Raw genomic sequence first — 13,129 nt, 5'->3', positions numbered from 1 at the left:
TACTAATCGGGTTTAAAAATTTTTATTACCGGAGTCGAACACCACCCTAATACTTGTGTAACCACAGAAGAATTTCCTTGAGATATATCGCCATAACTTACTTATTGTTTTTCATGACTATGAACTTTTACAGTTCACAAGTCTTTTACATGATCCGAAATTTTTTAGCAAAACAAACATTATTTAAGTGATGTGAGATGATAAATGGGGGTTACTAATTGGAAAATTTTTATTTATTTTTTATTTTTTATAATTTCAGAATTTTTTAGATCATGGCTTTTTTTCTCGAGTCATGTTGACTCTCTGCGGATGAAGGGCTCTTCACCATGGCGAAAAACTTCCTTTTACTGAGCTCAGTCAGGAATGCTGTAAATGATGTTGATCGATATTAAAATTAAGGGTAATAATTTGTGTTCGCATGTTAGGTTTGGGTCGTGTGAAGACATATGTATAAGACTATATCAGTCAACTCTAACCTTCTAATTTTGTATTGAATTTGTATCGGAGTTCTCGGGTCATATCAAAAATTGGCTGTCATTATGTCATGTGTCTGTTGTGCATCGATTTGAAGCAATGTATATAAGACTATATCGGTTAACACCCACACTAACACTGTTACAATGGCATCACAAACACATAATGATAGAGATAAGATTAGAGTTAGATAGGTTTAATAGTTGAGTTGGAATAGAATTCCAACTTATTAATATCAGATTATTTAATAATAAGATTAAGTTATTAGGATTAGAGTTATTTGAATTTGAATATATATTAGAACTTTCGGTATTATCACTTTAGGCTTTATCTAGTTATATTTATATTTAAGGACCATTTGGTTATATATTAATGAGAATCAGAGAACAAATTAGGCGTATGTCTTTATAGTTTGTCTCCGGCCCTAATTGGAGTTCATTATCAATGCCATTTTCATTCTCATTTCCACATTCATTCACTATTCATCCCTTTTTCATCAGAAATTACCTATCATACAATAGCATAAACTATTGATAAAATCACGATCTCATTCAATTTGAGGACAAGATTTGATACAAAGTATCCATTTAATTAACTATCACCATGCATGTTGGCATGGCTTGATTTTCCAATATGCAAAATAATTGCAGCCAAAAGATATATAATTTTTTTTTTTTGAGCTAAAAAGTGGAATTTTCATTGATACTCAAAGAGGAAATACAGATTGCTCTAGAGCAAGGAGTTCCTGAATACAAGCTGGTGATTCAATGACCCACACATTATCCATGATTTGTTTCATCCCCATTCTCGCAAGCTCATGGGCTGGCCGATTTGCCTCCCTGCTAACATATGCGATTTTCCATTGAGAAATATATTGTAATTGGTACGAATGTAGTTGATAAGATGACCCTTCCTGCTTCAGTCTGGCACCCCTGAGTTTACTGCATCGACCACTGTCATAGCATCTCCCACAAAATGGACCTGTTCGTAACCCATGTCGTTGCTTCTAGTACTGCCATAGCTTTGGCAGCTGCTGGTTCTACGTGATCCGTCGAGTGAGACATTTGATAAAAGAATACTTGTATTCTCCCAAGTATTTAATAACCATTAGATCATGATCTAATAATAATTTATTATAAATTCAATGGTAATTTTAAATGTTATATCAATTTTAGGAGGACGTACACAAAAAAGACATTAAGATTACTCTAAAAAGCTCATACTTCTCTCATATGCATAAAGGAAAATACATAATCAAAAGATAATAGAAGAACACATGTGCATTGAACTCAATGGTCACTGTCCCCATCAAGGAGAAGGAGGCTTCCCACAAGAAGAGTGTATTTCTTAAAGTATTTGAGCCTACTGCTAAGCGTATTATCTTTTATGTCATCCCAAAAGCATCTCCTAAAACTCTCCTTCATAAAAACCTCTTTGCCGTCCTTTGAGAACACTAAAGGCTTGCAGTAGATAGGAGTCTCCCCCAATGTATCAAGTGGTGTCCAACTGCTCACCACTCCGTACTCCTTCATCACCCAAACGCGTGTAAATCTACAATCATAATCGCTGCAAACACAAAGCCATCCTCTCAAGACATCCAAACATATATTATTTGATTGTAATAATGGGCAAGGAAGCGCATGTACTCGGAATTTCTCAGTGGCGAGATCGAATGCGACAATGGTACTTAGTGACCGCCCCTCCACACGAACCACCCAATGCAAAGCACCGTTCGAGGAAACTGGGCCTGAAAAAATAAACGAACCCAATTCCTTGTAAAGCCATTGGTCTTCTACTATTCTCCACGAATGTGTTCTAAGACTATACACATGATCAACCTTTCTTAGAACTTGCGGGTGATTGCGGTACTTCAGAATCCTTAAAACCTTGTAGTCGTCGTTGACGTGGTCGTACCCAAATGCTAATTCTAATTCATAATTATCAGAATTTTCAACCGGCTTAAAGGGTAATTTTTTGTATTTTCTGATTAATGGGTTCCAAATCACAGTTTCACTGGGATCAATGGGATTGATGTTTCTGTATAATCCGCTACAGAGAGAGGTGTGGAGGCAAACCAGACCGTTGCAGCAGCCTATAATTGCAGTGTCAAGTTTTATTTTAGTTGGAAGGGAGAATGGCTGGAAGATTTTCACCGGTGGAGCCCAATCAAGATCATCGTCGGAAATGTTTGGAATGTCGGAAAAGTTTAGAGCATAGAAATGTGGACCGCAGAAATCTCTTGGCATATTACTGTACGGTGTCTCCTCTGCAATGAGAGTGCGTTCTCTGTTGTTCTCGATGGAACGACGGAGGTGCATGTTGATGAAATATGGGCCGTTGATTAACGCAAACAATGGCTTCGAAACGCATTGAAAACGTAGCAGCGGCTTCACTTGTAGCCGGAAAAGTATTTCGGTGATGATATCTTTCGGAAGCGGCGTCATCATCTTTTGGAGATGGAGAGTAAATTCCTTCTTCAGTGTTTTTGTGAAGCTGTGGCGGCCGAGGGTGTTAGGGTTGAAAATATGTACGTGCAGGTAGGTTGGTTTCCTAGTTATGATCCTCTACATTTTTCAACCTACGTTTTCTAAATTTTTAACCATTATTTTTTGAATCATATAATTCAAATTTTAACATCCTAATATTTTATCAACTTCAAAAGATTTTAGTTTTTAGTTATTTATTTATTTATTATGTCTCATTTAATAATAAAAAAAAAAAAAAACTGAAGAATTCAATATAAAAAATACGGTTAGTTATATATATATATATATAAAAAGGTTAAATACATTTTGTCCCCCTATGATTTAACGACTTTATTTTTACCCACCCGAGTTTTAATTTGTATCACAAATGGTACCCCACTTATTTGGGGAAGTGTTAGGGAGCCAAACAAATGAAACCAGAAAAATTTTTAAACTGATGTGGTAGACCGTGAGTGATAGACGAGGGAGAGAGAATTACATTTTTTTAATTTAAAAACCTTTGTCACGTTAGTTTGAAAATTTTTCTGGGTTTGTTTGGCTCTCTAGCACTTCTCCACTAATTTATGGGTAAAAAGTAAAAATAAGTCATTAAACCACATGGTTGAAAAATGTATTTAACCCTTAAAAAAGAAAAAAAACATTGTATAGCCGTAGATGTATAACAGATACTTTCTCCCAAATACTCTTGTGTGTCCAGATAAAATGTTATGGTTGCGGTGTTACAAGTCTAATAATAGAAGTATTTTAGGATTAAAATACTTAGAGATAATAAGTTACTTTATAGAATGAGATTTAGAATTTAAATATTAGAGATAATATGTTATCATTAAAAGTAGTTTATTTTTATTACTCTTTTATATCTACTTTGCGTTGTAAGTCTCTATTTAAAAAGATTGAGACCAAATTCATTAATGAAATTAAACAAAGATTATTATAATTTAGCTCTTTAGTTGATTTTGGAGTTTTTAAGGTTCCTCGAATTAACCTTATTTAACATGAGCAATATTCAATTTGATCATTTAACATTTTTATTTATTTTTTATTTCTCTTCAAGATAACAATGAAATATATATATATATATATATATATATATATATATATATAGAACATCATTGGATTCAGAGTGAATTTTTTTTATTGTTAAATTTTTTAGATAAATGATAGTTTAACATGGTATCAGATTCAATTTACCCTATTTCAATTAAATATTATATGTGTTAATAATTAAATTAATCTATTTCTAGCTATCAACTTAAGCTTTTGAGATAAGTAATAATTTAACACGAGTTACAGAAGAAGAGGAAGAAGAAGAAAGGAGGAGGAGGAGAGATGGCGTATGGGAAATAGGGAATGGTTAATGTAGATAAGTAAAATCGTTATTTTTTAACCGCGTTTTTTGAGTGGATAGAGTTTTCCTCCAAATTGGGTTGGAGGGTATACATGAGGTTTTATTGTTTTAATAAAATTTATTTCAACTTTGTCTCAGCTATTAAAAAAAAATGTGTTTTTCGCATGTTCACGGGACACATGTCACTTTCAATAGACTAAGTTGAATGAAATTCTTCCAACCCAGTTTGAAAGAAAACTCTGGGACTAGCTAGGTCCCCTAGAATTCCCTTACAATTTGAGTTTCTCAAAATTTTAAATTTGGCCGTTTATTACATCTATAGGTTAAAAAAAATACCACGTGTTTTTGTCATATAGAGGACGCATCTAATCTAAACTCATTTCCCTGTTTATCGCTGTCTTCCGCCGCTTCATCCCATTCACCAGATGGCAAAAATGCAGCGTTTGTACAGATCTCTCTGGGCTTTAAGCTTCCCTTAGCCACAATTTGTATCACTCTAGGCTTTATCTATTTGTATTTTTATTTAAGGACCATTTGGTTATTAATGATAATATGTCTTTGTGGTTTGTCTGCAGCTCTAATTGGAGTTCATTATCAATACCATTTCCATTCTCATTTCCACATTCATCAACTATTCATCAATTTCATCAGAAATTGTCTATCACACAATAGTATAAACTATTGATAAAATAAACTAAACACAATTTATGGGATAAAAAAATAATAATAATAAATAAACAGATTACCTTTCAACTTAGATTCTTTCTTCTAACAAAATATCTAAAAGTCCTGACAACAAAAATACTGGGACTCAAGCCAAAACAATCCTGCAAACATATACTAAACAGTACATTCTCTCTTTCTTTTTTTCCTTTTCTTTAATGTTTTCACGATCTCATTCAATTTGAGGACAAGATCTGATTTGATATAAAGTATCTATTTAACTATCACCATGCTGACATGGCTTGATTTTCGCATATGCAAAATAATTGCAACCAAACAATTATATATCATAAATTCAAAATTCAATAACAAAGTATAAAGAATACTAAAAAAAAGTAAGGGATAAATACCTTATTCATTATTGTGGTTTAATTTTTTTATTTTTGACTTATATGATTTACTTTTTATCATAGGAAGTCCATTTGATTTGCCTAAAGATGAAGATGGTCCATCCATCAAAATGGAATGGCTGACCACTCCATTTTGGCCCTAGGGGTGGCTGGAGCCACCCCATGGCCGGTCTAGGGTGGACGAGCCACCCTTATTACCCTTGGGAGTGGTCCGACCACCACCAGAAGGCCAAAAGAAAAAAAATAAAAAATTGGGGGTTTGATTTTTGGGGGTGGCCGGATCACCCCCAAGGGCCTGGGTGTGGCCCCCATACCGGCCGAAGGGGGGGGGGCCGAAACCACCCCAGGCCAAATGGGGGTGGTGAGCCACCCCAAGGCCTTTTTAGCAGAAATTGATTTTAACTTAAAGGAATTTTTGGCGTTTCACTCGTATGAAAATCAGAGGTAACAATGTCAGCAACAACAATGGCTGGCGAATTCTGGCTGTGAAGCCTGGCGACTTTCAACAGATAGAGGCACCTTCGGGCAACTTTCTTCTTAAATATTCACAGAATATTTTAAATGTCTAAGAATATTTTTGGAGAAAAGAAAGTTCCAACGTTTACGAAGATGTTGATGCTGATGCATGTGATGCGATGCCACATTTGGGTGGCATCAGCTCAAATGTTTATTTAACATTGAGCATCAGCTAAAAAAATTTAACACCATGTTTATTTTGAAAAGCATCAGCTCCCTTCAATTTCTCTTGAAAAGAATAGCCACACATCTGCTACCGATCGAAGAGAAAGGAACGCAATTTCCCTCTTTTTTTCAGCTCTTTGCATTAATAAACCCTTTAAAATCAAGTTTAATGATCGAACAATATTCCACATTTAAGTCTAAAATACAAAAATTGGTACAAAATAAGGTTTGAAAATGCTTTCTTTAACGAAGAAAATATACATGCATATTTAAGCCATTATCATTTAGTATAGTCGAACGCTCGTAGCTAGAGTTAAGGTCGAACATTCGAGGATCCAACATCGAATATTCTTCACTAGGGTGTTTGCTCGAATGTTCAATCACTAAGCCAAAAGTTAAAATTCTTATTTCTAATGAACTTAGCAAACCCATTAGCCCTCCCAAAGCTAATCATAACCTTAGTAAACACTTGGCTTACTACACTTATGTTGTTTATAACTGGGATTAATATTATTTCAATGTGATTTAAAAAAAAAAAGAAAAAAGAATAAAAGAAAAAAAGAAAAAAAACCACTGAGTATTAGTAAGAATCATTAATAATTTAGATAATGACGTGAATTCTAGCCTTCATTGTAAATCAAAGGAAGATGATCTTGGTTTCCACACTTAAAACATCTGGCTTTTACAAGTTTAACTTTAAACCAATTGTTTTTTGGGACTACACCATATTTTAGTAGTATTCAGTGGAAAAATCAATGTCGTGGTTTTAGATCGGGACTAATGCACATAATGCTTTTAATTTGGAATATTAAAGGTAATGGTATATGTAAATGAGTAATGTTATAATCCACATCTGATGATTTTAAGACATTTACATGTACCATTAGCTCTAATATTCCAAAAACATTATGTGCACGAGTCCCTACTAAAATTGTAGATTCTAAAACCACGAGATTAATCTTTCCACTAAAATCTACAGAATTATAGTGTAGTCCCCAAAAATTTTGATCTAAAGTTGAACTTGTAAAAGCCAGATGTTGAGTGAGTAGACATCATGATCGTCATCCTTCGATTTACAGTGAAGGATAAGATCCTTGACTTGTCGGAAAACAAGAAAATTACAGGCTGAATTCTTGAAAAAGCTGTAACCCAAAAATTCCCAAGAAAAATCATGATGTTTCTCTGAAGATATTTTTAATAACAAAACTGAAAATTCTCTTAGAAAACAAACAAAGAGATCGAGCCAGCAAAAGCAACAAAAATCCCACAATGTATGTGTTCCGTTCTTTCTATGTGCCCACAAAAATATCAAAACCCAATGCCCACAAAAATCTCTCACAAAAATTTACAACCAAAATAAATAAAAATAAAAATAAAAACATTAGCCCATATATAACCTTCTATTCATTCTATAATCCCAATTGAAAATCAAAGGCCAACAAATAAACCCTCAATTTCAGCCAATCTCTAATTCGAAACATCCACGACAATTGCTATCAATTAATTAACTTACAATCAAAAATTTATCAAGAAATACCATCAAAATGCCCAAAACATTTGTCAACCAAAAAGATGATAGAAGAACACATGTGCATATATTGATCAACTCAATGTCAATGGTCAAGCTCCCCATCAAGGAGAAGGAGGCTTCCCACAACAACATTAATGTTTAACTTGCATTTTTTGATCCTTTCCTGAATCTCAACAACCCTGCTTCTCTTCTTTTTTATGTTATGCCAATAAAGTTTTCCTAAGAACTTCCCTACGAACTTCTGAATCAAAACCATCAAAACCTCTTCGCCATTGTTTGAGAGGGCTAAAGGCTTGAAGTAGGAAGGAGTTTGTTGCGGACTCTGCGGCAACCTATAAAGCCGTGTCCAATTGCTCGCTGCCACCCCGTACTCTTTCATCACCCAAATGTCAAAAAATTGTTCATCTTTAGCCTCCCACACAGCATCCTCCCAAGACCACCAAATGTGTATTGTATTCGAATGCGCAAAACGATGTAATTCCAATCGGAAGCACATGCACTCGATATTTCTCGGTGGTGAGATCGAATGCGACAATCGCACTTGTTAACCCCCTCCGACCAGCCACCCAATGCAAAGCACCATTAAAGGAAGCCGAGCAATGCATATGCAAATACAAATCCTTGTGAGGCCATTTGTCTTCTCCCTTTCTCCAAGAATTTCCTCTAAGACTATATACATGATGACCAACTTGGGCGACACTTGCAAGACGGGGCTTCAAAATCCTTACAACCTTGTAGTCGTCGTTGATTTGGTCATACCCAAATGCTACTCCTAACTCATAATAGTCAGGATTTTCTATCGGCTTAAAGGGTAACTTTTTGTGTTTTCTTATGAATGGATTCCAAATCACAATCTCATTGGGATATTTGTTTCTTTCTTCAATGGAGCAATAAAAGAGACAGATATGGAGGCAAACCAGGCCGTTGCAATTGCCTACAATTCTAATGAACGTATTTATTGGATGTTTGAATGGCCAGTAGATCTCCACCGGCTCGCTGAACTGTTGGTTGTCGGAGAAGTTTATTGAGTAGTAAGTCTGTGGCGGAAGGCCGTAGTTGGCAATGAGAGCGCGCGTTCTCGGTTGGTCTCAATGGAGCGATTGAGGTGCATCTTGATGAAATCTGGGTCGTTGATTGCGACAAACCATGCCTTGGAAACGCATTGAAAACGCAGCAGAGGTTTGACAAGCAGTAGAGAAAGTATTTCGGTGATGAGCTCTTGCGGAAGTATATTCGTCATTCTTCTGTAGATTTTGCAAGTTTTTGCGGCCGAAGAAGTTACCCTGGAAAATATATGGTTGATGGATTTTCCTGTAACAAAAGGCAATGAAGGGGAATTTGGCCATTAAATACATGGTAGGACTAGGAGAAGTATAAGACTAACACTGCAGGAGATGCGTGAGCATCAGGGGAAGCAGTGGCAGTGGTTGTATGCAACACTGCAGGGGATGAGTCCAACTCCAACTCAACGTCTGGAACAGATATTGTAGACTCCCAAACGGCTTAACAATTTTTTTTTTTTTTTTTTTTTTTTTAAATTTTTAATTTTTTTAGCTATACGTCCCTATAATTGGCATAAATTACAAATCATTCATTCTGATATAAAAAAAATAATTTATAGATCCTTGTAGTTGGCTGAAATAATAGCATACTCTCTTAAATCAATTTCGATGCTGTAAAAACAAATGTTAGTTTAATAAAAAAGAGTAACCCAATTTTTTCCAACTTAATTTGAAAAAAACCTTTTGTTACAATTTATTATCTTGAATGTTGTTTTTATTTATTTTTCAATTGTTAGAAAATGTGATTGTCAAATTCTCGTGGTGAGGAAAATGAAAATGAGAAAGGGTTACCACACAGAGTAAAATTTTGGAGGTAAAAGAGATTATGTTAATTTATTGAAGCAGTATGACTTAGAGTAAGGGTTGATGTGTAATCTTAACTGGTGTCATAAAATGATGTGGAAAAAACTAGTTGTCATTTTTTAAAGTCAGAAATTAATAATAACATGTGTTGCGTTTTTATTGGGTATGACGTGACAAAGTAACAGATTCCGTTAAGTTACTTTACGGTAATTGATTTCAGTAAGTAAACTGTTTTTTTGACCTATCTTGAGGACCTATAAATTATTTTTTATACCTAAAGTGAGTGATTTGTAATTTGAGAGCCAAAGAGAATACCACTGTGGCAGAATTTTAAAATGAAAATTCAAGGGGTGGTTAGAATTCTGTCATGTCAGTTTGGAAAATTTTTTGGACAATTCTCTTTGGCTCTCTAGCACTTATCTTGTAATTTAGGCCAACTACAAAACCTATAAATTATTTTTTATATCACATGAAGTGATTTGTAATTGAGGCCATCTACATGGACTAATTTTACATTTATTCCATAAAAAAATAAAGAGTCCTTCCTATAAGGATGTGGTTTAAAACTTTATTTTACAGCTTTCAATAGAAATTTGACACACCATGTAAAGATACTAAATAGAATAGAGATGAAAACACTTTTTCCTTAATTTAAATCAATCCCATGAAATTTTTTTAACGATGTGGTGTAAAACACTATTTTACAGCATTCAATAGAAATTTGACACATCACATAAAAATACCAAATAGAATAGAGATGAAAACACCTTTTCCTTAATTCAAATCAATCTCATGAAATTTCTATAAGGATAGTGTAAAACTCTATTTTACAGTCTTCAATAGAAATTTGACACATTAGGTAAAAACACCAAATAGAATAGATATGAAAGCACATTCTCCTTAATTCAAATCAATCCCAACGCCCACCACCCATCCCCAAACCCTCCACCCACCTCTTAGCCCCCGACACTAGAGTCTCCAAAACCAATCAAGACGGTGGAAAATGAAAACACATTTTCCTTAATTCAAATCAATCCTAACTCCCATCAGCCAAACCCAAGCTCTCCACCCACCTCTGAGCCTTCAACACCAGAGTCTCCAAAACCAATCAAGATGGTGGTTCCAGTGGTTTTTTCAATTGGTATTTTGTTTACAAGGTATTTTGTCAAGAGAAAGAAAATTATTTGGTGTGAAGGGTTATATTATTTTTTTGGTGTTCCAAGCCGAGGTGTTGCATCCTATTCAATGGTGCTACTCCATAACATGATTGAAGTAATTTTCAAAAACGTAATAATCCTTCAATTTCAAGACCTAGCGATTTTTATATCTCAATTTGATTCCGAATTCAACTCGATTGGAATTGTAAATGGCATATTGTGGCCTCACGTTTACTTTCCTTTATAATTTGTCTATTTGTTTGCAGTTGGCAGAGGAGAGTCAAACGAGACAAAGCATCAGCGCGATCCCTTCAATTTCTTTTGAAAAGAATAGCCACACATCTGCTATTTTTATTTTTTATTTTTCAGCTCTTTGCATTAATAAACCCTTTAAACTCAACAATATTTCGCATTTAAGTCGAAAATTACAATTTTCTGTATTTTCTTTACAGAAAATTGTAATTCTCCCTCTAAGTTTTCCTAGAAAAATCAACTTTAAAATATTTTAACTTTTTATATCATATAAATAACTTTTTATTACTCTTCAAACAAAAAAACCCGCTAAAAAAAAATTAAAAAAATTCACTTTCTCATACAATTTTTTTTATTTTATTTTTATTTTTATTTTTATTTTATTTTTAAGAGGAAATCATTCCAGTCTCAAGGATCACGAATATAAAGCTCTTACATCACAAGAGCAAAAGCTCTGAGAAAATCATAGCCGAAACTACAAGATTACAAGTCGTAGATACATACATAACAATCTAATATGCAAGACCTATCTATGACATCAAAATCTGCTAACCCATAACTAATTACAACAGGTCGTAAATTAGGAAATTATTCACATCCTCAACCCAATAGGCCAAGGCCACAAAATACAGGGAAAACGGAAAAACATTGAAAAATTAAAAAAATTAAAAAAAAAAAGCACAAAAGCCCACAAAACACCACCGGTCGAAGGCTGCTGGATGATTCTAGCTAGAAAGTGGAAAAACCACGCATAGGCGCGTGCGAGTCAAATCCGTCGTGGAGTTGCTGGAATCATAAGCGACAGGTGCCGTTGGAAGTGGGCATGGCCGGTGCACGCGGTGGAGTGGCGCGTGTCGAGGTGGGTTTGACGGATGGGACGTAGATCGAGCTTTGAATAGTCCAATCCAAGAACCCCATCAACCCTAGAAAAAAAACACGACATAAATGGTGGACGGCACACTCGACGTGGTAGGGCTTGAGCAGGGGGGAAGAGTCGGGGAAGGGAGGGGGGAGAGTCCCCCAACTGTGTGGCTATGGTTTTAATTGGCTTGTTTAATTAATTGTTCTTTATTGTTCATGTGGAATTATATATATATATATATATATATATATATACATCAATTACATTTTATTACTATTAAAGAAAGAAAAAAAAAAAAAAAAAAAAGCTTTACTAAACACAAATTAGGGTTTTGAGGTTTGAGTTGTTTTGCGTAACAATAAAAAATTCATACAAATCAGCAAATTAGAGTCTACCAAAAAACAAAAAGGCAATGCTATCGATCAACTTCATCTGTGCAATTGCAATTTAAAAAGAAAAACTCAAGAAAATCGTAAGAGATATTTAGCTCTATCCAAATTAATTATAAAATATCTTAAGAGATATGGTTATTTGAAAATTAGGTTCTTTTGAGCATTTGAATTGACCCCTAGCCTGTGAGCCCTTAGTTCACTCTGCTTTTCTCTGTTTCCCATCAGGAATGCTTATACGAGACAAAGTATCAGCTCGATCCCTTCAATTTCTTTTGAAAAGAATTAGTAGCCACACCACACATCTGCTACCGAAGAGAAAGGAAGGCAATTTCCTCTCTTTTTTTCATCTCTTTGCATTAATAAACCCTTTAAACTCAAGTTTAATGATTGAACAATATTTCAACATTTAAGTATAAAATGCAAAAAAATGGTAAAAAATAAGGTATGAAAATGCTTTCTTTAACAAAGAAAATATATATGCATATTTAAGCCATTATCATATAGTATAGTCAAATGTTCGTAGCTAGAGTTAAGGTCAAAGGTTCGAGGATCCAACATCGACCGTTCTTCACTAGGATTTTAGCTCAAATGTTCGATCACTAAGCAAAAAGTTAAAATTCTTATTTCTAATAAACTTAGCGAACCCATTGACCCTTCCAAAGCTAATCACAACCTTAGTAAACACTCGGCTTACTACACTTATGTTGTCTATGACCGGGTTTAATATTATTTCAACGCAATTTAAAAAAAAAAACTGAACATTAGTAAGAACCATTAATGATCGTGGTTTCCACACACTCAAAACATCTGGCTTCTACAAGTTTAACTTTAAACGGATTTTTTTTTTTGGACTACACTATATTTTTGTAGAATTCAGTGGAAAAATCAATGTTGTGGTTTTAGATCGGGAATAGTGCACATAATGCTTTTGGAATATTAGAGGTAATGATACATGTAAATGAGCAATGTTATAAACCACATCGGATGATTTTAAGACATTTACACATG

At 34.3% G+C, this 13,129-nt stretch overlaps 1 protein-coding gene across 1 annotated transcript; it reads right to left on the bottom strand.

Moving 5' to 3' along the window:
• Positions 1-1,763: 1,763 nt before the first annotated feature.
• LOC132169419 (F-box protein CPR1-like) lies at positions 1,764-2,918 on the bottom strand. The gene has a single exon (XM_059580454.1). The coding sequence runs from the start codon at positions 2,916-2,918 to the stop codon at positions 1,764-1,766; it is 1,155 nt and encodes a 384-aa protein (XP_059436437.1).
• Positions 2,919-13,129: the final 10,211 nt, after the last annotated feature.

The sequence above is a fragment of the Corylus avellana genome, chromosome ca2 (genome assembly GCF_901000735.1).
Source record: "Corylus avellana chromosome ca2, CavTom2PMs-1.0".
In the NCBI taxonomy this organism is placed as follows: domain Eukaryota; kingdom Viridiplantae; phylum Streptophyta; class Magnoliopsida; order Fagales; family Betulaceae; genus Corylus; species Corylus avellana.
Note: the sequence above shows the minus strand (reverse complement) of the source record. Positions and strands in the feature narration are given on the sequence as shown.

Coding starts and splice junctions, on each gene's coding strand:
- LOC132169419 (XM_059580454.1), bottom strand. CDS start 2,918: ATGACGCCGCTTCCGAAAGATATCATCACCGAAATACTTTTCCGGCTA.